This window comes from Brachypodium distachyon, chromosome 5 (assembly GCF_000005505.3).
Source record: "Brachypodium distachyon strain Bd21 chromosome 5, Brachypodium_distachyon_v3.0, whole genome shotgun sequence".
Classification (NCBI taxonomy): domain Eukaryota; kingdom Viridiplantae; phylum Streptophyta; class Magnoliopsida; order Poales; family Poaceae; genus Brachypodium; species Brachypodium distachyon.
The window spans coordinates 28,456,766-28,483,189 of record NC_016135.3 but is presented as its reverse complement, the minus strand read 5'-3'; the positions used below and the strand labels follow the sequence as shown (position 1 = coordinate 28,483,189).

Below are 26,424 nucleotides of genomic sequence, written 5' to 3'. Positions count from 1 at the left end.
GTTCTTAATTTCGTTCTAGCGACCGCTAAATCCCTTGCCGCTGCTTGCATCCCGATCTCGTCGATGAATGATGTACTAATTAATATGGTTTTCGGTGCGCTATTTGCGTTGGTTAGATGCCATCATCCATCATGAGCGAACTACTCGGTCAGGTCTCTCGAACGCCCAATGACGCCAGCATGCCGCTGGCATATTGCGCCGGACTAGATGAAGGGATGGTAGTGCCCTAATGCCCTTGTCAATCTCAGTTCTATTAGCAAGGCGGCCCTCGGCTCCACGCTTACTGTGGCTGTCGTGTTTGTCAATGGGGCCTCCTCTGCCCTAAACATGTAGTTAGCCGCTCATCTTCAATTCTTCTTTCCAAAAACACATTGGGCTCAGATTTCGTTAGCCTAGTATCCAACACAACAATACTCAACATTCGTTTTGAAGTTTAATTTGGTTGGAAGTCAATGTATATACTTTTGATCATTTTTTTTTTGCCTATTTTTTAACTTCGGCGAATGTTACTACATTATAGATGTGTCTTCCTTAGTATGGAATGTCCCCATCAAACAACGAAAAGTGGACTATGCCGGTGGCAGAGCTAACCGAGTATTCTCATGCTCCAAAATTAGAATTGGATTATTAATTTTTTTCTAAATCAATAATCATTTTTACCTTAATTTTAAAAGAATTCAACCGGGGAGCCACACGGGGTCATCGGATGGTGGGTCCACCCATTGACTATGACGCAACCTCCAAGGCATGACCAATTTAAAAGCTACCACGTCGTCTCGGCCATCTCACCCCGCACGGGCATTCACAATGCGGAGAGATGTCACACATGACGAACCCAAAAATTCAAACTTTCGCGCCCTGCAAAGATAACTAGCACAACAACACCATCATCAACAAGAACTCAGAATTGCGGCAATTTTCGAAAGCAAACAATTGATCTGTGCTGAAAATAGAATCACCACCATGCGTCAAGGGACCAAGAGATGAAATGGAGAGAAGCAGGCCTTGGTTGGGCCCACTGGTCAGCGAGCGACGACTGACACTTGCTTATTCTCTCCTTCGTCTTGTTCTTCCTCCAGTCACCACAAATTAACAACTGAAGCAAATAAACAAATTCTGCCGAGCTAGTGCGATCCGGCTCCGAGTCGAGGTGCTTTGCTTCGCTTTTGCTTTGCTCCGATCCTCGGCGATCCCTGTCCAGTCGCCGGCGTCCCTCCTCGTAGTAATTCATCCAAGCCTGCTGCCGCTGCTCAGGTCCCCCAAGGTTTGCTGCCCAGCTCCAGTTTCCCCTCCTCTCCTCTCTACTCAACTCCTCTCTCCCGGCGGCGGCAAGAGCAGTAGGGCGAGCCCCCCGCCACCGGCAGAGCGGCTAGGACTGTGGCTTGGCCCTGGCGTCGTCAGATCCCCGTGCCCCTGCTCTCCCCCTTCCCGGATCCGCTTCTTCCCGGCCTCCAACCACGTCGGGTCGTTTAGCGGCAAGTCGTGGGGGTGGGGGCGGCGGAGAGAAGAGGACCTTCTAGCTCCGGTGCTCCAGCTCCTCCAAGCTCAACCCATATTTGTTGTAGCTGCAGGCTGCCCTCGCCCATTAATTTCCCCAGTAGCTATTCTCTTCTGTTGGAGGGCGTCTTTCAGCTATTCTGAAGATAGGACATGCTCCAAGTCATTAATAATGACCTCGTATTTTCTTTTGGTGCAGGTGTTATATACATAAATAAGCACATATAGACTTCGGAGATCAATAGGTGATACGATCGATCTGACTCGTGATGAGCCTGAATGAACAAGATGTGCAACCGGATGGCAGTGCAAAGCCTGTTGCCATCAAGTCGCCTGCCTCTGATAGCGATCAGAAACCGAGCAACCCCCGCGTATCAAACTGCAGCACTGATAAAGATTATGGCCTTTCTCTTTGCCGAGTGTGTCATTGCGCGGAACCTGATCTGAGAGGCGAGTCTGCTCTGGGTTTCTTAGGCATCGTGCCACCTTATCCAGAGACCTCCTGTGCAAGGACTGACAAGGACTCGAGTAATGATGCCACCAAAACTTCCACCAGCAAGGGTGGCTCTGACGCTCCTTCATTTCTCGAGTTTATAAGCCCCGAGGGGGAGATATTTGTATGCGCCACTGATGTGGAATCAGGCCCTATGCATCGACAAGATGCTGTTGTGAATCTAGGATGCTCTTGCAAGAACGAGCTTGCTCTCGCGCATTATGCGTGTGCACTCAAGTGGTTCATCAGCCATGGATCCACTGTATGCGAGATATGTGGAAGTGTTGCTTCAAATGTAAGGCCTCAAGATTTCAATAAGGTCCTTGCGTCCGTAAAAGATTATGAAGCTCTAAGGGAAAGGACATCTACAGGGGAACTTTCTTATTTGCAATATATGCCAGATGCATCTGTTGATCCAGTTGCCCTTGCAGCAATTCGGAGACAGAGGCTCTGTGAAATATCATCATGGTTTAATCCTCACAATTCGCATGCGGCTGTCTATCAGGGGCAAACTGTACAATCACCAGTTAGCCCAGGTAACAATTCTGTAGAGCATAGCGTCGTGGCACCAAGGCCAGCACGTGTAAGCTTGAACTTGGAGGGTACTGGAGTTTATGTCGCTCTTGCCCTAGGTTTTGTTGTTCTTGCATGGTTAATTGCTCCACGTGTTGGCAAGGTATGTACCTGTCAGGTGCTGCATTCTTACTTCTGTGTTTGTTTTGTTATTCCAAAATTAAAACTTGATGACACTCTTCTTCACATGATAATTCCATTTTCTTTTACAAACATAGAAAGGAAAAACTTATATCCGTGTTCAGTAAAATGACATAAAATGATCCGGAACAAACATTCAGCTGCACATCCATTCTAAGACGAACTGAATTGTGTAGACAGTTAAATAGCTGTTTTAATCTTGTAGTTCATATCAATTATCAACAGAACGAACTGAATGTGGTGTGCATCTTAAAATTATCAATGCCGACTGCAGTACTGCTATTATGCACCAATGCATACTTGCGTGATGATAGACCTCTCACGTTTTTTTAACTAACGCCCTGCGGCACTTATCAAGGGTTGTGTGGATAGGACACTTGTTTGTCTGTAGATATAAGGTTTGGTAGTCTGAAGTAAAAAAAAATGATGTAGCTGTGCTTTATATCCTCAAGTTGAACTAGTGTACTCTCATCATGTTCACTTGTTCAGGGTATATTATCTATCACATGGAAATTCTTTTGTCTTTCGTTCTCTTTGTCTAGTATATGGTGTGTTCTGCTTGTATAGTTGTCAGACAATTAACAAGTCTCTCTTTCTCTTGGCCTAATTAGAAAGGCTGGTGTCCTGCAGTATCTTTTCGTATTAGTACAATGTCATTATGGATCAAATTTCTATGAGAATTTTGATTATTTTCTTCTTCTGAATGTCTGTGCAGAAAGCTGCTGCAATCTGTCTTCATATGCTTCTTGGAGGTTTATGTTCACTGACTATAATAATCTCGCTGAGATTTGTAAGTAAACTATGATTCCTCATCATAATATATGCCATTTCCTTGCCATGTTTTGAACTTGTACTGCAAGCACTTATTCAGAAACTAATGATAATTCCTGCTAATGGCACTGTTTATTGAACCTCATGGTGTAATTTCCATCACTCTATATATTTGCAGGTTTTCCCTAGAATCCAGTTTGGATCATTGCGTCGTTGGGCAATCTTGTTCGTGGCCTGGTTCCTCATCTTTGGAGTTTGGGCTTCACGAACTCACAACATACGCGCCTCGTGATCATGGAGTATTGGGTCCTCGCTCAGTCAATGTGAGAAACTAGGATTGCGCGATAAGGGTACCCATCCAGGGCAGTGTTAGGTACCACATCCTTCTCTACATTACCTTATATCATGTTTGTCTTTGTGAATTAAATATTTCAGATGTATGTGTTTGACCAAGAAGGAGCATTATGTTACTGGCTGTTAATGGTTAACTGCCACTTATTTGAGTTTCTGAAAAAGGAAACTGCCACTTATTTGAGATATAGCTAGACTACTTTTCGGCCTAGGGAATTTTTTCTGGAAAGCACTAGTTAATTGTTCCTGAGGCTCCACAGTATTGGCGTCAGAAAAGAACTGAACTTGGTCAACTTCAAGTTCTAAGATTGTTCCCACTCCTATCTGTAGTCTGCTCTCCTACCACCGCCCTTGTGCACAAACGGTGAGGTGTGCGTCACCTTGATGCCATGATGAAGCGCCCTCTCATGCCTGTGGTTCACCCTTCTATCCAATATGTCGGGGTGACGGCTAATGCCGACCATAACCCGATGATTTCTCGGCCTCAAAGACCTCTCCAGATATACTTTCCTCCTATCGCCTGACCTCCTCGACAGTGATCTTTCAGAATGTCCAGACCTTGCAGCGTACCTATGCCGAGCAGTGTCCTCTGACTCACAGTCACTTGAACCTGAGTAGAAGCGCCCTTCGATGTCGTCGTCGCCTCTAAAGCATCTTCTCCGTTCTTGTCGCGCTCGTTTGACAGTCCTCATTTTGTTGCAGACAAGCGTGCAGCCCTTCTTACATGCTGAGGAGGAGCAGGAGATGCAAGCACGGAGCATCGCACACGTCCCATGGCAGACACAGCTACATATCCCGAGCTTGTAAGTAAGGTAGAAGAACAGCAGGACTGCATGTGTATATGTATAGGAAACTGTGAGATCAGTATGGAGATTTGTCGAGTCGAATCCTGAAGCAGACACGTGTATGTGTATGTATATGTATGTACCTAGATAGAGGAGGAAGAGTATGGCAGCCATCTTTGCTAGGTTTGCTACGCAGAAGTTTTCGACGTAGCATATGATGTCCCATGTTGAACCGCAGGCTGAGCTGTGTGTGTCAAGTGTAAGAATTTGCAGTTAGCAAACAACAACAACAACAAAAAGACTTGAATGAGGGATAGATAGGTAGATAGATAGATAGGTACCTGCAAGTTTTGCCAGAAAGGAAGTCTAGTGGTTTGGCAAGGATGTCAGCGATGGCTTTGGTGAATCCTGACGCCACAGAGTCGATGATGTTCCCCATTCCTCCCTCTCAACCCTAGTTGTTACTATGCAAATGTATGTTCTGAGTGAGTTGCAATCTGAAGACGAAAATTGGAGTTAAATGATATCTGTGATGTGAACTGCTTGCTATTGTCGTGTATGAAATTATGAATGAATGCCGGAAGCGATCGAGCGAGATACCAATTTGTTTTCCTGGAGAAAGTGAAAGTAAAACCAAAACCAAAACCAAAACCAAAGCAGATTCAGATTTAAGATCAAGGGAGCCAAGCAGCGTCCCGGTGCAAGTAGAAGAAGGATCTGACGTGTGCCGGCAATGGAGGCTCGCTGCTAATTAATATCCAAATCGCGTCGCTGAATCTGTCGGTGCAACTGCAAGTAGAAGAAGGATAGCCACAGATCGGGACAAGCATGGGCGCCAAATATTAACCGCAAGCAGTTTTTTTTTAGGGGAAGTATGGACGACTGATGATGTTGTGCCATGGGCCTTGATCGTTGATCGTTGATCTTGATCCGTCGTCGGTGTCTGTGGGCCTTGGGCTCGACGTGGGCTACAAGCAAGCGATGGATATATAGGGAGCTATGGCCATGGCTTCCATCATGGCATCAGCTACGTATCCTTCCATAATCTTAAAAAATCAAGCATCCAGCAATACTCTCTCAGTCTCTCTACTTGCGCATCTATTAGGTCAGGTTACAATACAAATTTAAAAGCACCACCCCTACCTCCAAAAACAAATTACCACTCTACAGATCTAATTAAACATTCTTCGGAACCACCAATGAAAACCCCTTGGTATCCTCTCACTCGCCATGGAAGCATCAGCTAACATCATCGTCCCCATGCAATATTGACTCAAGAAGAGCCTCTTCCTCCTCCTGCCACACAGCCAAAAACACTTGGAGTCTCACACAAACCTTATCTATAACAACATAATTAGGATCAGACAACTAGGAAGTATGGCTGGCATACCACTAAAGCCGTAAATTCCGTCTCTTCATCTATGGCACCGACGATGTTGGGGTCGTCCATCAGATCCTGTTGTTCACGCAGCACCACAGTAAGTAAGCATGTATCTCATGTTGTTTAAAGGCAAAGTGATACACTGCACTGCTGGCGATTGAAATGTTGTTCAGCATGTAAGAAGTGGCGACCGCGACTTACATCTTCAGCAATGTGTAGCACGCTGTCTTTATCCTGCAGGATGACATCTCATACAATCAAGCACCACTTCTTTCTTTAAAAGCGTTTAGCGAGGAGTTTCTAAACAAGTTGAAAGAACAACCAACATACCTTGACTGCGACAAACAGAAGAGGATCCACTGGTGTATAGATCATATAATGTGCGCCGTCCTGCAATCAAGTGCCAGCAATCACATATTCAGAAGCACACCAACGGAACACCGATATGTAGAGCACAGAGAAATATGTGCCAGCAATCACATATTCAGAGTAAAGCAATCAGCTTGCTCACCAAATTGAAGTTGCAAATCTCTACACCTTCAAAAGGTGCCTCTCCGCTACCATCACTAGAATCTGCAATTTAATATGAAAAATCAAAGAGCAACAATACAAGCAGGTCTATACCATACTTTTGAAGAGATGTTGCATATACTAGCTGTCCAGGATCATTTCTTACACTCCAAAAGGCGGAGATAGATTACGATATAGATATTCATGATGGCTAAGTTTTCCTTTTAAGCGTCCGACAAATTCCACTTTTCCATACTGAGAAGATATCACCGAAACCTTTTCTTTTTTTACAAACTAAGTTCTTTTATACCTGCTTACAGTTGTATCATTTCGACTTATTGACAGGATGATGCTACGACATGTTAGTGCTTTTGGTTACCATGGAATTCTTGAATTGCATCTTCAGGAAAGCAGAAGCCACCCCGTGCTGTATAACAGAATCTGCAAGAGACAGTGAGACATCATACATTTATCGGTGTTGTGCAAGAAACGACCATGGTTGGATGAAAAAAGTTGCATGAATGGTGGATGTGTGATGCTTACCCACTTTCTACAAAGTGCATATGTACTCTAGCAAGAGCATACGCAACGGATGGGATGATTTGCTTAATCTGGTCATCGTCGACCTATGAAAGCAACCGTGCATCAGATGGGCCAGAAGGAAGAACACATCATTTGTGCTCCTGATTGCACAACAAACGAGTCGAGTGCTCGATGGAATTGAGAAAAGGTAGACACATACAGCAATCCAACCGCTGAAGTTTGTGCTCTTGAGGACCTGCACAGGCCTGAAATAAGGTGATTGCAATTCATACTTTGAAGACAGAAGAAAGAGGGGGAAGGATCACTTCTGAACATTACTACAACCATATATATAGTGTCAAATGTGTTTACATGTCAACTGGGCAAAGAAGCAAGCATTCGTGATCTTGCGTGCTCCGGAACACCCTCCTGATTATGCACTCCAACGGACGGTTGTTTGTCTCATCATTCTGCAAGCAGAGTTCGAACAGAGAGAATGTCAGTAAGAGCACAAATTTACAAGAAGTCGATTGAATTATGGACTGCTGGGACAGAATCGAAGGCGCGGTGGGGTGCGAACTGACGATGGAGACGATGCGCTTGGAGGCGGCGGCAATGCACCTGCCCTGGTCATCGAGGACGAAGCCGGCGGGCGGCTTGGGCATGGCGCCCACACGGGTTCCCCCGGCGAACCTCCCCTCCTCTTCTTCTTCCTCCTCGTCGTCGTCGTAGTCCCTGAACCCCGCCTCGTCGCCGTATTCCTCTTCTTCCTCTCGTCGCAGAGCAACGGGAGAGCGGGCCATATCGGCGCGCGGCGGGCGGCGTCCAGGCGGCGGTCCCCTGGGCGGTCCGCGGCCGGGCGAACCTCTTGGTGGCCCCCTGCCCCTGGGCGGCGCGCGGCCGTGGTGGGCAGGAGGGCCACGCTTCCCCGGTGGACCTCTGTAGGCGTCTCGGCCGTCTTCTTCGTCTTCGCGAAGCCTGGGAGGCCCGCCGCGGCGGTTCTGCTGAGGCGGGCCCCTCCGGTTGCTGGGAGGCGGCGGCCGGGAAGAGCGCTGCTGCCGCGGCGGCGCGGCGCGGACGGAGACATCCCTTCGCTGTGGCACGGCGCCGCTCGACTGAGCGTTGGACACGTGGGGGACAACAATCCCCGTCGCCATCGCCAAAGCCGCCATTGCTTTGCTCCTCCTGCTGCCTCGAAGCCGGGAGCTACCAAGCAGTAGTGGGAAGAAGACGACGACGAGATAGAGTGAAGAGATATTTGCTCCAGTGAAAGGGATGCTCATGGGCCTCGTTTCAGCCCAATCTGTAGAGGCCCATTATATCCAAGCTCAGTCCATGAGCCCACCAAGAGCCCCATTAGTCATTACAGTACAGTCTGCGGCGCCGCCTGCTGCCCTACTCCGACGGCTGAACAGAGCAGCAGAGCAGAGCAGTCGCCGGAAATGTCGTCGTCGTCGTCGTCGACGTCGAAGCTGCAGCTGCCGGCGGACGACAGCGTGGTGCTGCTCGTCACGCACTCCAACCTCACCACCTTCTCCTCCGACATCCGCGTCTCGCAGCAGGTACCGACCCATCTTGATTCCCGGCTTGGATCTCATCTCGATTCCCCCGGCCCGCTCACGGCCGATGGATTTCTCAGACCACCGTGGAGGCCCTCAAGGACAAGCTCTGGAGGAAGACGGGCACGGCCGTCGCCTCCATGCGCCTCGAGCTCCGCGACGAGACCGGCGCCAGGGTCGCCGACCTCGACCGCGACGCCGCGCCCCTCGCCTCCTACTTCCCCTACAACGGGTCCGTCCGTCCGCTATTCGCCTCTCCTCTTGCTGCATACTAGTAGTATCCCCTACTCGTCATCTGATGCTGCAACCTGCAAAAGGTACCGGCTGCACATCATTGATCTTGATCCCTCGTCGGTGACCTCCGGTGGCTGGTTGGAAGACACTTCGCTCGTTGAAAAGTACACGATATCAGATGATGCGTATGACAAGCTTGGCAGTAAGTTCTGGGGTGTATCTTGTTTTTACCCTTTCTGTCCTCTCCTCTCGTGGAACTCTCTGAAGCCTGAAGGCTGAAACGTAGCTCAGTTTATTCCTTGCAAATGCTTACAGACCTTTTCTAGTTATAATTTACACTGCAAGCAAGTCGTATAGTTCTAGAAATGTCAGGTTGCATTGCACCATGAATGAAGAATCTTCTGCTCATGCTACCACACTGCTTTGGTGCAAATCACTGTTATTATGGCCTAAAAAATAAATGTACTGTCAGTATGGTAGTGTAGAAGATAACATAAACAAATAATACAGTCCTCAATCTGGTTAATGCCACAATCCTATGAAACGTTTGGATGTGGTGATACACCTTAAGAATTTTTGTTTAGCATTTCCAATAACATGTACTATTGTTTGTGCAGCAAACTTCCGAAAATTCAAAGAACAGATGGCGTCAAAGAACCCTGTAGCTGACGATAAACAAGTAAGTTGCTCAAGTTATGGACTACTTCTTCCCTTTTTAGCGTGCTTACTGTACTTATTGTCTTCTTTTAGAAATCGGACAATCAAATGGAAGAGCTGTGTGCCAATATCAAGGTCAGTTAATTTGCTTTACTAATGTGCATTTGATTATTTTTTGCACGCACTATGGAATGGAATATTGTCAAAATGCCAACTAGTCTGCTGACGTTCAAGCACCAACCATCTTACTTTGCATACACTGATTTTACCCAGCCCTGGTGGTGGTACCATTTTTTCATATTTAGTGTGTGGTGTGGCAAACTTACTGTGTGTATACTAGATGGTAATAATATGTTGAAATTTATGCTTTATGCTATCTAGCATATTGTTACCGTATTTGTTCCCATAGAAAGAACCCTAATTTTTTCCATGTATGAACCTGTGACCAAATGAACTTGACAAATTGCTATCATTGTTTGGACGTTCTGTTTTTATTTTCATAGTACATTCTGTTAACTCTGAAGGAATATGTGGGAATACTTATGCATCATTGACTTGAAATTAGTGGTCTCCATCTTCCTCGAGTATTGCCACTAGAGCTGCTATTTGGAGTATTACAGTGTATATTTTCTTTCTGGTGTTTCTCTGGTCTGATTGGCAGTTTCAGATAAGAACAATAGTAACCCCGCTTGCAGAATACGACTATCCAACAGTGTGTACTTGACTAAGTTGACAATGAGTATAAATTTTGATGACTTGTTAATAGGGTACTCTGCTTTCAGAGGCATGTATGCGTTGTAAATATTGGTCCTTGCTGTTTTGATTATTTGCTATCGAAGGGAACAATTTGGAGTGCAGAAGCTAAGCTTTCTTTTTCTGTAGCATGGAATAAAAGTTATACCTATTTTATTTGTGTAATATTTTTCTGATGCAAGATTAAGAGTTATGTTATACTAGGTGGGAGACAGATGTGAAGTTGAGTCTTTTATGTAGCATAGGATAAAAACTATACCCATTTCCTTTCTGTAAATAGGTGGGAGATAGATGTGAAGTCGAGCCAGGTGCCAAGAGGGGCACTGTAAAATTTGTTGGGAAAGCTGAAGCTCTTGGACGTGGATTTTGGGTTGGAGTGCAATATGATGAACCACTTGGAAAGCACGATGGCATGTATGTTCATTTTGAATCTATCACATAATACAGTTGATCTTGTGTTAAATCTGTAACTAGTTACTACGAGTACTAATTGGCATTCCAAATTGAATTATGGAATTTCCGTATCTGCTATTTACCCTGCATTTTTTTTGTACTGAGTGTCACTTCCAGTCGTCGTGGCTTGTTGTGAGTAATATAACTAATCTGGGGAGAAATAGCTCATTGTAACGTTCTGTTTGACTTGTTGGATGCTGTAGGGTGAAAGGCATTCGGTTCTTTGAGTGCCCTCAAGGGCATGGAGCAATTGTTAGGCCAGAGAAAGTAAAGGTATTTTTCCTTGCACTGATTGATTTATTTTTCTCCCTTTAGCATAGACTGGTTAGGACCTGGGAACTATTGGGGTCCCATAATTTTTACTGGATGGTTGTTGTTGCTGCACCTGAAGCTAAACCTCGCCATTTGCTTGCTCAAATAATTGGAGTCCTCTAGGCTTTGTGTTACTTGAAAATGAACTTGGCAGTTTGGTTGGGATGGCAACAGCCTGTAACAGTAGATGTGTTGCACCGTATACTGTTATGATTGCAATGGCAAACTTATTTGAATTGTCGTAGGATTTTTACCAAGCAGTTTCTGTTTGCAGGTTGGTGATTTCCCTGAGAGAGACCCATTCGATGAAGAAGATGAGATATAGTAGGAAAGGAAGAAATGCGTGTGGATTGATTTAGTCTGTCTTCACTTGTAAACACTTATGGTATTGCAAAAGGAAACACGCTGTCAAATTAAATGTATTATTATCAGGATTTGTGTTGACGAAAAGGTGTCAACGAGACGGCTAGTGAGATGATTGAATGTAAAGCAGCTTAGCCAGTGGTATTTGTTATGCTGGGATAGCGATGAGAGGACATTTGTTTTGTTACCTGGATTGTTCAGACTCCGGTACCTGAATCATGTGTTTTAATTTGCATATGCTATTTTCCAATCACTAAACGAGTCTTCTTTTTCAAAACTTAAGTCAGCAAAGTAAGGGGCCTTCGGTTGACCAGCATGACATGTTCTGGGTAGTACCAACCTTAATTTTGTTAGGCGAAGCAAAGCAAAGTCCAATCTTGAAGGGACCTTTTTTCTTTCCAAATTTGACTTTGAAAGTTGAAGTGCAGATGCAACCTTCTTCCAATGTTGTCTCCCTTGCTTTCTTGTATGTACGTTACTGTATAGTACTCTTTTTTTTTTGACAGCACTATATAGTACTCTTGATATATATGGAGTGCGATGTGAGGAAGGAATATACCAAGTCAACACATTTGGCATCTTCTCATATAATTGGAGAAAAGGACCAAACAAATTCCTATACGATTTATTTGATTTGATTGATGAGATCCAAGGAACAAATTGATCAATAATAAATACGTATCAATTTGCCTAAACACAAAAAAGGAAGACTTTTGTAAGCAGAAGGAGGAGGGGGGGGCCTCAGGCAGCTTCGTTCTTCTTTGTCTTCTCTTCTTCCTTGGCAGACGGCTCCCTTGTTTCTTCCTCGTCCTTTTCTCTCCCCCTCGCATCGCAAGCAACCAATTTCCTTCTGTGAGACGAGAGGTTGTGTTGGTGCGCGGGGGAGGGGAAAGGACTGCTGCCTGCGCTTTCTCCGCCGCCCGCCCAACAGATTCAGTCAGTGATTCAGATATGGAGGCGGCCGGCGGCGGGCTGGGCTCGGTGAGGGCGGTACTGGCCATCCTGCAGTGGTGGGGCTTCAACGTCACCGTCATCATCATCAACAAGTGGATCTTCCAGGTCTCACTAACCCCCCCCCCCCCCCCCCCCCTTCTCCATTGCTCGGATCTGTATGTGCCCCCTCTCTCGACCTAGACTACCAGAGATTTGGTCTGGCGCTACTAATCACACCCACACGGTAGTGCCGTTTCCCAATCCCAATCCCAGTGGGGAGGAAAGGACCGGTTTTTCTCTGTGCAAGTCCATAGATTCATACTACATGTACGCTTCAGAGAAGGATTTCAGTGGCTCGACTGATTCATACTCAACTAGTAGTTGTTAGGTAAGTTTGATTCTTCTACTAGATGCAGCTGGTGCTGGTGGTAACTTATATATAGTCGAGGTCAGGTTGGGTGACTCAACTTTTTATCTGGTAGACTGAATCAACAGATAAGAATATGCTTGATGTATACTTGCTGAACTATATGGAACGAGAATAAAGAATATTAACCATGAAGCAAGTCATGAGTTTCTCTGCAAATCTTTTCATGGATATATAGAGCTCAACAGGGAATGCCGATTGTATTATTATTTGTTTGATGATGTAAGATTGCCTTTTTTTTTCTGCAGAAACTGGATTTCAAGTTTCCTCTGACGGTGTCCTGTGTCCACTTCATATGCTCTTCGATTGGAGCTTATGTCGCGATCCACGTGCTTAAAGCAAAACCGCTCATTCAAGTTGAACCGGAGGACCGTTGGAAAAGGATTTTTCCAATGTCGTTTGTGTTCTGCATGAACATCGTGCTAGGAAATGTCAGCCTGCGCTACATTCCTGTCTCTTTCATGCAGACAATTAAATCGTTCACTCCTGCGACCACAGGTAACGTCGTCATGTGCTTTTTCTACCCTCATTGGTCCCCGTCAAAAAGCAAAAAAAAAAAAGAGGAAAAATGTAAAGTTGTAGTGTTTGCTATAACTCTTTTTTGATAGGCTTGTTCTTCCATGTGATGTAATGCAGTTATTCTTCAGTGGTTAGTTTGGAGCAAGCATTTCGAGTGGCGCATATGGGCTTCACTGATCCCCATAGTTGGGGGAATACTCCTAACTTCGATGACAGAGCTTAGTTTCAACATTTTTGGTTTCTGCGCTGCCATGATTGGATGCCTCGCCACGTCTACAAAGACCATTTTGGCAGAATCCCTACTCCATGGGTACAAATTTGACAGGTACATGCTAATCTTATTGTGAGATGGCTGTTGGTTTAGTGGTTGCTGCGATCAGGCAGATGTAATGTTTACAACCTTTGTCTTCTTCCTTCCTAAATTGATAACTAGTCTCGAAAGATAACAGGTATCACTTATTTTTGTCTTGGTAAGATTATTTATATGTTTCTTTCTGCAGTATTAATACAGTGTATTACATGGCACCCTTTGCCACCATGATTCTGGCACTACCAGCATTGTTGCTGGAAGGCGGCGGCGTAGTTGACTGGTTCTACACGCATGACTCAATTGTATCTGCGCTGATTATCATTCTAGGCTCAGGAGTGCTTGCGTTTTGCCTTAACTTCTCCATCTTCTATGTGATCCATTCAACCACTGCAGTGACCTTCAATGTTGCTGGCAACCTTAAAGTAAGACCATCCTGAACTATGTTTTCTCCCCTTTGAAGTTTATATGCTTTGTTTCTTACAACTTTACATTGCACTGTAGGTTGCTGTCGCCGTATTTGTCTCATGGTTAATCTTCCGTAACCCGATCTCTCCTATGAACGCGATTGGATGCGCGATCACGCTCGTTGGCTGTACCTTCTATGGGTATGTGAGGCATCTGATCTCCCAACAGCAGGTGGCTGCTCCAGGGAGCCCTCGGACAGCTTCGCCAAGAAGTCAGGTGGAGATTCTCCCCCTTGTAGGTGGCAAGCAAGAGAAGGTTTAGCAGGACTACTCGTATCGAAGAACCATTTTCACATTACAGTGTCGGGGTACAGATGCTAAGTTGAGAGAAGGCAGTGCTTAGTAGGGGAGGGAGGGAATGCAGTCTAGTAGGCGGCAAATACGTTCTTTTGTGAAGCATATATGTTGTACTGAGGTAACCTGAGAGGGTTTGTTCCTTGCTGTCAACTTAAGTAATCACCCCAGGATAGAATCGGGGTTTGTGGCTTGGATGGTGATTCTGGTTTCTTGTTTTCCTGCCATATGTTAACTTTAAATTGCTGTTATGGAATTAATGTTGGAGCAATATGCATCAGTTTACCTTGGAAATTCTGTTACACGCGTCTCTCTGACTGAAAAAGAAAGAATGTATAAATTTTTTTAATACAGTTACTGATCGATGAAGGTCACGAGTAAAACAACAAGTGATATACAAAATATGATTTGATTATAAATTTGTAATGAGATTGTAGAATTGAATACAACCAAAAACTACGAGGGTATATCTATGTACCAGTTTTTTTTTATGGAAAAACTGCAAGGGAACCTCTACAACATAATTGTGTGCACCAAGATTTGAATCTTGGTGGGTGGAGTCACCATGTGTTTCACTCCTACGTGCCAGGTTATGTTTGCTAAGCATCAATGTCTATGTAAATAAAGACCTGGATCATTGTACTTCTATGATATGATGACATCTCTTGTTGAAACATTTCAGCAATCACCAAGTTTGTAACATTTGCAATATTTAAATACGGAGTACATTTTTTTACTTGGTAATAATTAATATGGTAACCGTTCACTCATAACATGGTAAGCATTATAGTGTAATCTGGCAACCATTGGCGTCAAAGAAAAACTAGATCTTTTTAAGGCCTCATTGAGCTGGTGAAAACGGATATTTAATCAAATCAATTGTTCGGGAGATAAATCAATTTGAAGCTTCAAATTTAGCAATAAATGATAATTGGATGGAATATTCCATCGGGCAGCCCGCGCCTCTCCCTCCGCCGCTTGCCCTGCAGCCGCAATCCCTACCATCGTCTCCCCTGCAGGTAATCCCCAGCTAATTTGCAAGTTGTTATTTCAATTTGAATTTAATACCCGATATTTTCTTATTATCAGTAGATAAACAGGCAGGGATTCAGTAGGAGTTGTTCTAATCACCACACTTGTAACAAGCATGCTAATTCTTTGATTTATTATAATTACTCTGCCTTGCAATGAGAGCAATAGTCCACAAAAATGATCCACAAATCGAAACTGTAACTGTATTGCCCATTGAACCACAGGAGGCCCCAAGCCCCCAAGTCAGAAGAAGTCAGACCCAATTCAAAAGTAGCTCCACATGCCCTAGTCGGAAAAGATAGAACAGAGCTCGACCCTGATGAGCATGTATTTAAGTCCAAGGAGGCCATGTGGGCCTTGTATGACAAGTGGTGCAAGTTTCATGGCCGAGTCCGTGACGGATCTGAGATGGAACGCCGGTTCAAGACATTTAGTGAGTCGGCAAGGCAAGTGTACGAGTCGGAGATATCTCTACTGTATACTAATCCGCGTTTATCAGTGCATACTCAACGTAAACGTTATCTCGATCAACGTAAACGTAAACTATATGTTGTAGTGAGGTAACCTGAAATGGTTGTTCCTCGCTGTCAACTAAGTAATCACCCCAGAATAGAATCAGGGTTTGTGGCTCGGATAGTGCTTCTGCTTTCTTGTTTTCCTGTCATATGTTGACTTCAAATTATTGTTATGGAATTAATTTCAAAAGGAATATGCATCAGTTTACCATGGAAATTTTGTTACGCACAAGTCTCTCTGACCGAAAAGAAAGAACTATACCAAAAAATTAATACAGTTACTGATACATGAAGGTCAGAAGTAGAACGACAAGTGATATATATACAAAATATGATTTAATTATAATTGTTGTGAAACTGAATACAACCAAAAACTGCAAGGTACATGTATTGTGGACCTCAGTTGCGCCAAAAAAAGGTTTTCCTAAAAGGCGCAAATTTTTGAAGAAACTTAACAACTGAGGCACTCATTCTATGTACACTGTTGCGATATAACAGACTACAGCTTAAGCCGGAATATACCACGACAAGTTCATTACTGAATAACGCATGCCACAGTTTGATGATTAGGCTTCTGACTGTCAACTTTCGACAAGTTGCATTTTCTGTGAGCACAATATTTGCAGGACTCGGAACGATTCGGCATACTCCAATCATCTGGAACTGTCAGGAAATACTTGGTCATGAACTTCCTAAACCTTTTCTTGTACTCCCTGGGTGAAATTACGGTTGGCAAAACATTCTTTGGCACCACCAGAGAAGCTTTTACCCATGTCTCCAGTTGCTTGTCCCATGTGTATTGCCTCAGGTAGTCAATTATGCCAAATACAAACTCATGATTTTCGTTGTCTACTCCCACAAGTAGAGAGTAGTCCATAACATTAATTGACTGCAAACATAATGATTTCGTTAACCTGTATTCTAACAGAAACATGGTTTGATTATCTGCGGCAGAACTGAAGTAGTAATACATACCGTGAGAAAAGATGTGTCGTTCCAGATTGCCCGTTGCAAGAGATGTTTTGTTCTTCCGCCAATATAGATAGGAGAAACACGCATATCCTCGACAAAGTTTTGATCCAGGTAAACAGCATCACCGCCACTTGAGTTGGTGACGTATCGAGAAAAAACGGCACCTTTAAGATCATATATCCGTGAAATATTGTGTCCAAAGAGAAGATTTTCCATCACCATCAGATCAATCTTCACTTCCTTGCCATGTCGTGTTTGCTTAACCTGAAATGGGGCACTAACTTCTTAAAAGATACAAGCAGCAGAAGAAAGACTGAAAATTATGTGCCATATATTGATGTCAGATACCTGATAGATTCCTAGAATTTTGGCAAGGCAAGTTTGGCTCCCAGTGTCTAGAGAGTGGTAAACATGCTTAAAGTAATCGGGCGCGAATTCTATGAAAGACTTGAACTCTGTCTTCTTTATTTGCTTTATGATGAACCTATCATCCATTGTTTTTGCAAAGAAAGCCTTGCTTTTTCCGCCTTGAGCGTCCCACTTCTTGCACCGGCTTAAGGAAGCAATATAGGCAAGCTCAGATGAGCAACATTTCTTCCGGAGAGTGTAGAACTGATTGGCATGTACACAGATAACTGAATATTTTTGTTTGAGTGTTACTCTTCCATTGACATATATTTCAGGATGGAGAGAGGATGATAGAAGCGAGCTGTCGTAGTTGTAGAGGTCGTCAGATGAAAAGCTTGCTTCAGAATCTGAAGATTCGTTAGATGACCAGGGTGAAGAGGGAGAAGAACCTCCAGATGACAAGTTCTCCATTGATTTAGCATGGTATCCTCCCATGGTGTCCGATGCTTGGCTCTCGACTATAGAATCCAGTAAATGGCGTCGGTCCTCGGATACGGCAAGAGCACGGGAGACTATGCTGGATATTTCATCCTCTGATATAGACAAGACATTACCACCTGGGCCGACTACAAACCGTCGAGAGCATACCTCTTCAGCAGATTGTTTGTTCAAGGTGGACAAATGAGATGGAGAATAGCGGTTAACAAGTTCAAAATTTTCTAAACTTCCAGCCTGAAGTTCTTGCCTATAAACCAATCTTGACTCATACAGTGGACTCCAAATCCATCTTTCCATGTCATCCCATTCAGAAATTCTGAACCGAGGGATATCGAATGAATGTTGCTTAACGGACATCGAATGTGTGATCCGCTCATTGCCCTGCCCCTGCACATCCAAGCTATCTGAGATTACAGAATAGTGTCTATCCTGGGGGGTTTCATCAACCAACATTGATGCATGTCCATTCATCCCCAGTTCACTGAACTGCACTGGCTCATTATCATCTGCCTCAGCAACTGTTGTTGTTCGGTCATCAGTAAGTTCAACAGTCACCTTCTTCATGCCATTACTCATTCTTTCTTTTCCAGTATATGTACACACTAGAAGCCGATGCAACCGACAGTCCCACACATATAGTTGAAGCAGAAGGTCCTGATAGAGCCAATTTACATCAAGATTCTCATGCACCGAGAATCTAGAAATACCATGTTGATCAACAGCCTTCACCAGAGAATCCTGCTTGATGATACCCAGAAACAACCAGTAAAATAACAACTACCAGAAATCAAGAATATATATATATTCATTAAAGTGACAGAAAGAGGGAAATGGAGGCTCACCGTAAACTCGGCTTTTTCTTTAATCAACATCTCTTCGAGTTGAGAAAATTCTAGGAAGGTGCCACAGTTGAGAACCACCTTAGGAAATTGATTCTTCATGTGCTTTAGTAAGGTTTCGACTTCAGTGAAAAGGTTAACCCCAGTATCAAGAACCTTAAAAAACAAAGAGAGGCATTAGACTGCATTATGAAGGTTCACAAGGTAAGCATTACCACCTGAACAAATGAATTAGAAGACGGTACATACATTTCTTGCCTCTTGCTCGAACAACTCGCGCGTACTGGAGCTATGGAACTCAAGAGTTCGTTGTGGTTTGCAGGCGGTGTAAATTTTGACTGATGAATACTGGAATATTGCAACTTTGGAACCCAACCTGAGTTGACAGATCCCAAATGAAAAACAAGAAAAGTTACCAAAAAAATTGCGATGGATCATTTCAACTCAATGCTAAGAGGTGCTTGAGCATTACCCAAAAAAGCGTAAGCAGTCCCTATTCACCAAATGCCCGCATATTGATAGCCTCCTAGCAGCAGAGTGGCTTGAAAAACTGAGTTCAAGGAACTTCCCAAACGAGAGATTACGTGCCTCAGGCGATATCTGCACTCTTCGAGATGATTTGGAGATCCCACTTTCATGCTCACATCTTAAACATCTAGTCCACATCCAAATTTTTCCTTTGGATTCCCCAGGCAAACGATGCTCAGGCAGCAAACGCTTCACAATAACAGACAGATTTCCTTTGCGGTGGGTGTAAGAGTACATGTGATCCTCTGGAGGCTCTCCACATGATGAGCAGCTTAGGTTCTGCCACAAATAAACATTCAGGAATCAAAGGATGGACAAGCTTCTCAATGAGCATGATGCAAGGGTATGCTTGCAAGTGCCAAATGTAAGCAGCTGAGAGACAGAGACAGGCGAGAAAGCGTAAAACGGATCATCTAAATTGCTCATAATAACAGGGAAAATGGAACAGTGAGGTTACCTTGTTCTGTAAAATGTCCTTCAAATATTGTCCTAATGACACGTCGAAATTTCCATAGTAGTTTATACGGGACAGATGACTCTGCTCACAAGTGACCTGATTTGGGATGCATTGGCTGGAGATCAAAACCAGTATGCTTTGAGAATCCAACACATCATCAGCCTCATCATCTATGCCAGAGGTTTTCTCTTCGCTGATGTAAGCAGTGCCGTAATGGTTCCTGTTTTCCAATGTAACCGATGGTTGTTCATGCTTTCCACTAATTAAATTATCAGCCAGTCTCATTTGTTGATTCGTTTTGGCCATTACTTGTTTCTGGAGATCATTCAAATTGTCCATGTTTTCACAGGAATTAACTGGTTCTTCTGTTGCTTCCCTGGCATGAAAACCTTTACTTGGTATATCTGGATTGGGTTCAAGTCTTCCTTCTTTATGATGATTGGTTGTCTCTTGAGAAGAAGTGACAGGTAGGTAAATATTCTGGTGGTGGAATATATCGATGAATTTTCTCAGTGACCTTGAGGGTAATGAGATCAATTTTTCAGAAGGAAGTGTGTGATTTGAATTATGATGGATGATTGTACCCCCCGCCACCTCGCTCGAGAAGCCATTTTCAGGTGGGTTCAATGCATCAGGATTTGCAGAAGATACAGTTTTCTCCCCATCAGTATATTGTACCAATGATCTGTTATGAGTGACATCATTCTCTATATGACTGGCAGGAAGAGATACATCTGGGAGAACATGAATTTCAGAACTAATTACTGGTGACACCTCCTTCATACCAACATAATTTCCTTCTTTGGAAGCATATCCATCATTCAAGAATACCCTCTGATCTTCAAAGAAAGATGTCTCAAGAACCAGGTGGTATGCTGCAAATACTGTGTAGAGCATGACTTGCTTGACTTTCTGCAGTTCTTCACTATTTGCTCCTCGTAGTAGTATCTGCAGGACAAACAAATTATCATGCCTGCGAAGATGATCTATATGCATCATTGTTCAAATATGCACCACAGACCGTTATCAAGTCATATATGGAGACGATAAATATGTTATGAATATCATAAAATAGATTTATAAAGTAAGATGAATCTTATATAATATCAATCATCTCAAAAAGAAAATAACATAGCGTCAATGTAGAGCGGACACTGTTCAACAGGACCAAACCTAAACCTACCGTGCATCCTAATGGCTTGGAAAAACCTTCCAAGAACATTAATGTTTTAGATGGCCGCTTCCCACCTTCACCAGTAATGTTATGCTCCTCGGCAACTTTTTCAATATGGAAGTAGTCGCAGTGCTTCAACTTTGGCATGCTCAGGATTTCTGAAACTGAGACTAAGGGAGAACCAGAATAACGAGCAATTCTTTGCAACCGGTTAAGCTTCATATCAAACACTAGAGTTACACCTTCATTCAGTAGAAGCTCCTGTATGTCACGCGAAACCGTTTTCTCGACCATAATAACATTTGGAGCACATATCTCCATCACTTGGCTGATAGCCTTTTCAAGATGGTCCTTTTCCTGATAAAGAAAATTGAGAAAAGCCACGATGTTAATGTTTGGTCCATCTGTATTATTTATTCTGAAATTGTGCTACCAAAAAAAGAAATATAAATCTGAAATTAGTATTTGAAGGAAATCCATATATACATATGTAGTTCTTTTAACCTGTTCCATGGAATCAAATGACGATAAGCCCACATCAGAATCCCCGAGGGCGCCTCTAAGCAGAAGCAGCTTGGGGTTGTGACACTTGGTAGGCATGTGCTTATGAGCTGCACACTTCTTGAAGACCAAGCCTTTGATGACCTCACTGCAACAAAAGACACAAAAGCTTAATTAGAACTTACTATCGCTGCGATGATACGATAAACCCGGTATTGATCAGCAGAGGAAGCTTAATTTATCAGAAGAGTTGAATTTTATTTTACCACTGTCGCCGTCTACCAGATGCTACACGCTTGACCTTGATGTAGGACCCAGGGTCCATCTGGTTCCCGACGCTGCCGTCAGGCTTGATGAGCAGAGCAGCCTCCCAGGACAGGGAGGTGATAATATCAAGCCAGCTCTCCTCCTCTCCTTGGGGCAAGGACATGCCAGCAGATGCTAGAGACCGGCCGACAAGCATCTTGAGCTGCCTGTTGATGGCATCGAGCATCGCCGTCTGCCGCTCCTCCTCCCTAGGAGTAGTACTGGGGCTGCTGGGCTCAGAGTCACTGGAACTCTGCTGCACCCAGTTCATAGTACCACCATGACATTCATCGTCGTTGTCGTCATCGTTTATGTATGCAACCACATCATGATCCTCGGTGCCCGCCGCCTCAGGCGGTATCCAGATGGCAGCATCCTCCTCAAGGTTTTTGAATTCAGTGCCACCCATACTCCCAGCCCCATTAGTGTTATTATTTTCACCATATGTAACCAACCGGTCATCATCGACGGGCCGATCACCGGTTTTGCCATACGCCGGCATCATGTAATGGGCAGCGTTACGGTCTCGATTACCATCCAAACTGCTCTCCCTGCGGATACAGGCACATGGATCACCTCAGGGAGTTAGACATATGTATACAACTTAATTAAGGACGTCATCTTCAAAATTCTGAATCCATCTAAACAGTAGAACTCAGCAGCAGTAGTAGTACATAGCAACATGCATGGCATACCTGCTGCCACTGCTGTTGGACATGACCTCGGAATTCTGAATCCAAAAATGACGACTCACTCACAAGTTCTTGTGTTAAGCTAAGAAAAACTAATTAAAGAGATTGGGTCGATCAGACTGAATCAACATTAGAAATGCAGTGATGATTGAGAATGATGGGTAGTATAGCACTCTATTCTGACAATCCATCCATTCACTGCAGTTCAGGGGTTGTAATGAGAAACAAATAATATGACCAAAATCAAGACGAGATTTAATTCCCTCACCTACTGCGGTCCTAAATTCTAGTACTATCGAGTTTCCCAAATAACCCATCCCTGCATCCAACTATATTGGAGTGTAAAGAATCAAACTGGAGACAGACGCAGAGAGAGAGAGAGAGAGAGAGAGGTTTGAACGAAATGGAAGGAAGAAACTCACCTCAGATTGGAAAGGGGATGAAATGAAACGGAAGCCACCGTCTCCACTGAACTCCCGAAGAAGAAGCAATGGCGCAAGGCAGCAGAGAAGAAGAGCAGAGGAACGAGATTACTCCTGAGTTATTTATGCAGCACGCAACCAAAGAGACACACAACACAACACAACGAATCTGACTTGTCGAAACCGGAACTGGATTGATTTTCTAAGCATTTCTGCTTCGAATTTCTAGGAAATTCTTATTCACAGAAAAAATAAAAACGGTAAGCTCAAACAGTCGGTTATATACATGCATGGTGACACATGGATAGATCATAGATGGATCAGCTGTACGTGTCTCGTTTTGTCAACCTACGTGTCCAGCTTCATTCCATGGGTGATGGGCAGCATCCTAACCTGAATTATTGTGCCCCCCTTCACTCTCATCTCTGCCTGCAATAATTGACGTTTTTTCTAGCTTCAATTAATAATTATCTTGCTTAATCAGTGCATTTGCTTGTTGATAATTATTTCTCCTCGCGCAATCACAATAACTTGTGGTGCATATCTTGTGTATCGCTCGAGCTTAGCTCATGTATACAAGCCAAATGGAATGATTAGACACCCAACAATAGAGTATACTACTAGTAATTCCTGGGTAGATCAATTAATTAGTAAGAAAATCTGAGCTTGTGGTCACTAATCAATCAGCATGGCTTTGACCTCCGAGCGTATCTTTCAGTGCACACGCAAAATGGAGTATCTCCACAAACCGACCACACATCCTATTCTTTTATTTATATTTTTTAGTTGGAAAATTTTGGTAGTTTAGGTAAGCTAATTTCTATTGTTTTTGAAGAAACAAATAAGTGGCGATAAAAAACTAGGCCCGCCGGGCCTAGAAAATGCCCGAACCTCATGCCACAGCGGCATCGCGGCGTCAAGTAAGATCAAATCGGCCTTAGACTTGGTCTTTGGAAACGAGATCCTCTGACGTACTAGTCAATACTGCAAAGGGAAGTAAGTTAAATCCGTTCATTCATGGTCCATCGGACGGCAGCACATCAAATTCCTTTGAAACTCAACGCGAGTCGGCCCAAAGCAGCTCAACGAAGGGGAAACAGAAATCGGCGCACTGCAGCTGACAAAAGGAAGACTAGCGGCGGCGGCGCCCCCTCCTCCCGGCCGTCTCTGCTTCCACCGTGGCGGCGCGACGCTGGTGGCCCAGGTGAAGTGCGGCTTGCCGCAGAGGTCTACAATTCGGCTCATATTGTAGAGGAGGATGGTGGCGTTGATGGCGAAGGCGAGCTGGAGGCCGTCCTCGTCGCCGGCCGCTGCCCAGGCTCACGCTGGTCCTCCCGGCCGTATCGTCCTCGTCGCCGCGCTCGACCGCTGCCCGGACACACACGCTGGTCGCGTTCTCGAAGAGAAGGAGCAGGAGCGCAGGAGCCTGTCCTGGTCGCATTTGACCTGTGCACTGCTGCTATCCTGTTGTTAATTGAATTTGGAGACGCAAAGTGCAGAATGCATCCTCGCTGTTAAACTGAATTTGGAATTGCAAGAAAGATTGAGACGTAGTTGTGATTAGATGTTATGACTGAAAATAACTACGGCAGTACTCTTGCACAAAATGGCAATTGTTGATGCTAACTGAATTGAACATTGCCCGCAACTGAACTGAAGTAAATCAGAGCACATGATTGTCGAAAACAGAAATATTTCACCACAACCCAATAAAAGCTTCATCTGTGATTGGTCCCTATAAATTTAATAAACAAGATTTTATAAACAACTATGATCTCTATGTTTGTTTTATAACTATATGAACAAGATTACCGTCAATAATTGAGTGAAGCTAAGATTGGTCCGGTAGACTTCATATTCTTTCCCTTTGCCACTATAAACACCATCATTTGCAACTTGTACTTGTGCATCTGCTTGTGATTGTGCTTGTGCACTGCCACTACCTGCCTCTTCCCCAACGTCTTCTATCTGTGGTGAAATAAAATAGAACGGTTATGAGAATTGAAGGACAAAATGATAACACTGAAATTGCACTTTTATTTAGCAACATACCTTTTCCCTCTTTTTTCTGAACTTGTGCTTTTTATCGAGCCAAGTTCTTTTTCGTTTTGAAGTTTTTGTTTCAACCTCCTTTTTCTTTAGGCGCGTGTAGTCAACAAGTCATCTAGTGGGCTAGCATCTGTGGGAATCGTAGATGGATACCGAGGAGTGCTTGTGCATGCATTGAGTTTTTCTTGAATTTGCTTACCAAGAATGTCAAGTGTGCTATCCACCAACGCAACACATTCTGGGAAGTTGGATGCTCGATCCGCCAAATTATGAAATTTGTGGGACATATATCTGTAGCTAAGCATGGCATCCATATATGGGTTTTCAATTATATTTCTTCCCTCCTTGTCTTGTACAGCTCCACTTCGTGCTTCTCTTGTCCATCGCTTTAACACATAATGTGATGGCAATGACTTGATGTTCATTAAATCAAGAACTTTAAGAGCATGGCCACACAATATCCCAATTCTCTCATATTGCTGGCAGCTGCACACAACTATTTGTCTCAAAGGATCACCGGTAACTTTATACTCCTCTTCGATGGTAAAATCTCCTACAATATATTCATTACAGCCATCCAATTGCTTGGTGCAAGCTGATAAGGATCTTTCATATTCACCTTGGAAAGCTTCGAATATACCAGGTGTATATACGTTGCTAGCTTGCACCAACATAGGTGGTGGTCTCCTCATAAATAATTTTGGCAACTTTTTCCTTGAGTCAAATTCTGGATTCAGTTCGTTATTCCTTTTTCCTTGCACCACCCTTTCAAAATGCTTAAAGAAACGGATGATATCGAAATCAGATTTGAAATGGATTTTCAAATCATTGTTCAGACTCTCACTCAATTGTGTACTTCTCATTCCTAGTGTGAAGACATCGTTCATATAACATTCAGCCCATTTTTCTTTAAACTTATATATGCTATCCAACCAAGTTTGCTTGCTCACCTTTTTCCTCATGAGGTCAAACTTTTGTTCAAATTCTGCCTTGTCTTCATACTCAAACATGCACGCACTAAAATCTGCCAGAATACTAGTTTCTTCATTCTCCTCTCTTTTCTTCTCTTCATTTTTTTCTTTCTTCTTCTCTTTTTTCTTCTTTTCCTTTTTCTGATCTTCATCCTTCTCTTCATGTAGATGCTTGACAGCATTTTGCATAATGTGAAAGGTGCATAATCCATGCCATGCTTCTGCAAACACTTCTCCAACTGCCTTTCCCATTGCGGCATCTTGATCTGTATATAATGTTTTAGGCACCTTTCCTTTATGAGCATTTAGAAAGGCCTCAAACAACCACTTGAAAGATGCAAAGGTCTCATCATACATGAGAGCAGCACCAAAAACTACAGTTTCTCTAAAGTGATTGAATCCGACAAAAACACCGAAGGGCCTACTCTCTTTGTTTGTTCCAAAAGTAATGTCAAAACTAACCACATCGCCAAAATGTGCGTAGTCCATGATCATTTTAGCATCAGCCCAAAATATGTTTGCTATTTGTTCTTCACAATCCATTTGCAATGCATATTGGAATGATGGGTTTTCAGCAATCTTGTCTTGAAAATACTTAAGCATGCTACCTGCTTGGCCATATGCCATTTCTCGTTGGCGCTTGGTCCGCAAATAATTCTTGTGATCACGGAGGGTATAGCTAAGATTGAGTCCTCCACCAACTTGGCGACTTGCAAACTCATGTGAGGCTTTTGGCCCAATACCTGCATCATCTGCCATTTCAACTTCAAAAGCTTGTAACTCTGAAATTTTCCTCTATGACACCATTAAATGTAAAG

General features: G+C 43.7%; 6 protein-coding genes across 10 annotated transcripts; 3 read left to right on the top strand and 3 right to left on the bottom strand.

Moving 5' to 3' along the window:
• The first annotated feature begins 1,066 nt into the window (after nt 1-1,066).
• LOC100846573 lies at nt 1,067-5,135 on the top strand. 2 transcript variants are annotated; one of them, XM_003580850.3, is made up of 5 exons: nt 1,067-1,264; nt 1,697-2,666; nt 3,420-3,494; nt 3,654-3,848; nt 4,529-5,135. In XM_003580850.3, the coding sequence occupies exons 2-4, from the start codon at nt 1,767-1,769 to the stop codon at nt 3,765-3,767; spliced, it is 1,089 nt and encodes a 362-aa protein (XP_003580898.1). In that variant the 5' UTR covers nt 1,067-1,264; nt 1,697-1,766; the 3' UTR covers nt 3,768-3,848; nt 4,529-5,135. The 2 variants fall into 2 exon arrangements, with proteins under 2 accessions (XP_003580898.1, XP_014758906.1); XM_014903420.2 differs by lacking the exon at nt 1,067-1,264 and adding an exon at nt 1,293-1,525.
• LOC106865550 lies at nt 4,144-5,050 on the bottom strand. The gene is made up of 2 exons (XM_024455539.1): nt 4,953-5,050; nt 4,144-4,855 (listed from the first exon to the last, which is right to left on the bottom strand). The coding sequence occupies exons 1-2, from the start codon at nt 5,048-5,050 to the stop codon at nt 4,147-4,149; spliced, it is 807 nt and encodes a 268-aa protein (XP_024311307.1). The 3' UTR covers nt 4,144-4,146.
• Nucleotides 5,136-5,599: 464 nt separating the features above from the next.
• On the bottom strand, nt 5,600-8,256 carry LOC100846269. The gene is made up of 10 exons (XM_003580849.4): nt 7,609-8,256; nt 7,397-7,494; nt 7,245-7,290; nt 7,046-7,128; nt 6,882-6,943; nt 6,504-6,565; nt 6,323-6,382; nt 6,194-6,226; nt 6,002-6,067; nt 5,600-5,907 (listed from the first exon to the last, which is right to left on the bottom strand). Exons 1-10 carry the CDS (start codon nt 8,194-8,196, stop codon nt 5,851-5,853), a joined length of 1,155 nt encoding a protein of 384 aa, XP_003580897.1. The 5' UTR covers nt 8,197-8,256; the 3' UTR covers nt 5,600-5,850.
• Nucleotides 8,257-8,398: 142 nt separating this feature from the next.
• On the top strand, nt 8,399-11,608 carry LOC100839656 (tubulin-folding cofactor B). The gene is made up of 8 exons (XM_003579503.4): nt 8,399-8,586; nt 8,664-8,815; nt 8,901-9,019; nt 9,435-9,496; nt 9,568-9,609; nt 10,508-10,641; nt 10,884-10,953; nt 11,267-11,608. The coding sequence occupies exons 1-8, from the start codon at nt 8,467-8,469 to the stop codon at nt 11,315-11,317; spliced, it is 750 nt and encodes a 249-aa protein (XP_003579551.1). The 5' UTR covers nt 8,399-8,466; the 3' UTR covers nt 11,318-11,608.
• A 471-nt stretch (nt 11,609-12,079) lies between these two features.
• On the top strand, nt 12,080-14,599 carry LOC100845965 (UDP-galactose transporter 1). The gene is made up of 5 exons (XM_003580848.4): nt 12,080-12,414; nt 12,964-13,213; nt 13,352-13,559; nt 13,735-13,966; nt 14,046-14,599. Exons 1-5 carry the CDS (start codon nt 12,307-12,309, stop codon nt 14,268-14,270), a joined length of 1,023 nt encoding a protein of 340 aa, XP_003580896.1. The 5' UTR covers nt 12,080-12,306; the 3' UTR covers nt 14,271-14,599.
• Nucleotides 14,600-16,147: 1,548 nt separating this feature from the next.
• Nucleotides 16,148-22,942, bottom strand: LOC100839356 (putative 1-phosphatidylinositol-3-phosphate 5-kinase FAB1D). 4 transcript variants are annotated; one of them, XM_024455973.1, is made up of 12 exons: nt 22,587-22,935; nt 22,168-22,256; nt 21,433-22,023; nt 21,170-21,314; nt 20,675-21,022; nt 19,492-20,439; nt 18,979-19,313; nt 18,756-18,882; nt 18,510-18,662; nt 17,170-18,405; nt 16,825-17,085; nt 16,148-16,738 (listed from the first exon to the last, which is right to left on the bottom strand). In XM_024455973.1, the coding sequence occupies exons 2-12, from the start codon at nt 22,188-22,190 to the stop codon at nt 16,385-16,387; spliced, it is 4,521 nt and encodes a 1,506-aa protein (XP_024311741.1). In that variant the 5' UTR covers nt 22,191-22,256; nt 22,587-22,935; the 3' UTR covers nt 16,148-16,384. The 4 variants fall into 4 exon arrangements, with proteins under 4 accessions (XP_024311741.1, XP_024311742.1, XP_010240677.1 ...); XM_024455974.1 differs by having other exon boundaries at nt 22,168-22,202; XM_010242375.3 differs by lacking the exon at nt 22,168-22,256.
• Between the last annotated feature and the right edge of the window lie 3,482 nt (nt 22,943-26,424).

Coding starts and splice junctions, on each gene's coding strand:
- LOC100846269 (XM_003580849.4), bottom strand. CDS start 8,196: ATGGCGGCTTTGGCGATGGCGACGGGGATTGTTGTCCCCCACGTGTCC. Junction 7,495..7,608: donor CCAAGCGCATCGTCTCCATC/GTCAGTTCGCAC, acceptor CTCTGCTTGCAG/AATGATGAGACAAACAACCG. Junction 6,383..6,503: donor AGATTTGCAACTTCAATTTG/GTGAGCAAGCTG, acceptor ACTTGATTGCAG/GACGGCGCACATTATATGAT.
- LOC100846573 (XM_003580850.3), top strand. CDS start 1,767: ATGAGCCTGAATGAACAAGATGTGCAACCGGATGGCAGTGCAAAGCCT. Junction 2,667..3,419: donor TTGCTCCACGTGTTGGCAAG/GTATGTACCTGT, acceptor ATGTCTGTGCAG/AAAGCTGCTGCAATCTGTCT. Junction 3,495..3,653: donor TAATAATCTCGCTGAGATTT/GTAAGTAAACTA, acceptor ATATATTTGCAG/GTTTTCCCTAGAATCCAGTT.
- LOC100845965 (XM_003580848.4), top strand. CDS start 12,307: ATGGAGGCGGCCGGCGGCGGGCTGGGCTCGGTGAGGGCGGTACTGGCC. Junction 12,415..12,963: donor TCAACAAGTGGATCTTCCAG/GTCTCACTAACC, acceptor TTTTTTCTGCAG/AAACTGGATTTCAAGTTTCC. Junction 13,560..13,734: donor CATGGGTACAAATTTGACAG/GTACATGCTAAT, acceptor TTCTTTCTGCAG/TATTAATACAGTGTATTACA.
- LOC106865550 (XM_024455539.1), bottom strand. CDS start 5,050: ATGGGGAACATCATCGACTCTGTGGCGTCAGGATTCACCAAAGCCATC. Junction 4,856..4,952: donor CTTTCTGGCAAAACTTGCAG/GTACCTATCTAT, acceptor TGACACACACAG/CTCAGCCTGCGGTTCAACAT.
- LOC100839356 (XM_024455973.1), bottom strand. CDS start 22,190: ATGTCCAACAGCAGTGGCAGCAG. Junction 18,883..18,978: donor GACTGCTTACGCTTTTTTGG/GTAATGCTCAAG, acceptor CTGTCAACTCAG/GTTGGGTTCCAAAGTTGCAA. Junction 16,739..16,824: donor ACGACACATCTTTTCTCACG/GTATGTATTACT, acceptor TTATGTTTGCAG/TCAATTAATGTTATGGACTA.
- LOC100839656 (XM_003579503.4), top strand. CDS start 8,467: ATGTCGTCGTCGTCGTCGTCGACGTCGAAGCTGCAGCTGCCGGCGGAC. Junction 8,816..8,900: donor TCCTACTTCCCCTACAACGG/GTCCGTCCGTCC, acceptor AACCTGCAAAAG/GTACCGGCTGCACATCATTG. Junction 9,497..9,567: donor CTGTAGCTGACGATAAACAA/GTAAGTTGCTCA, acceptor GTCTTCTTTTAG/AAATCGGACAATCAAATGGA.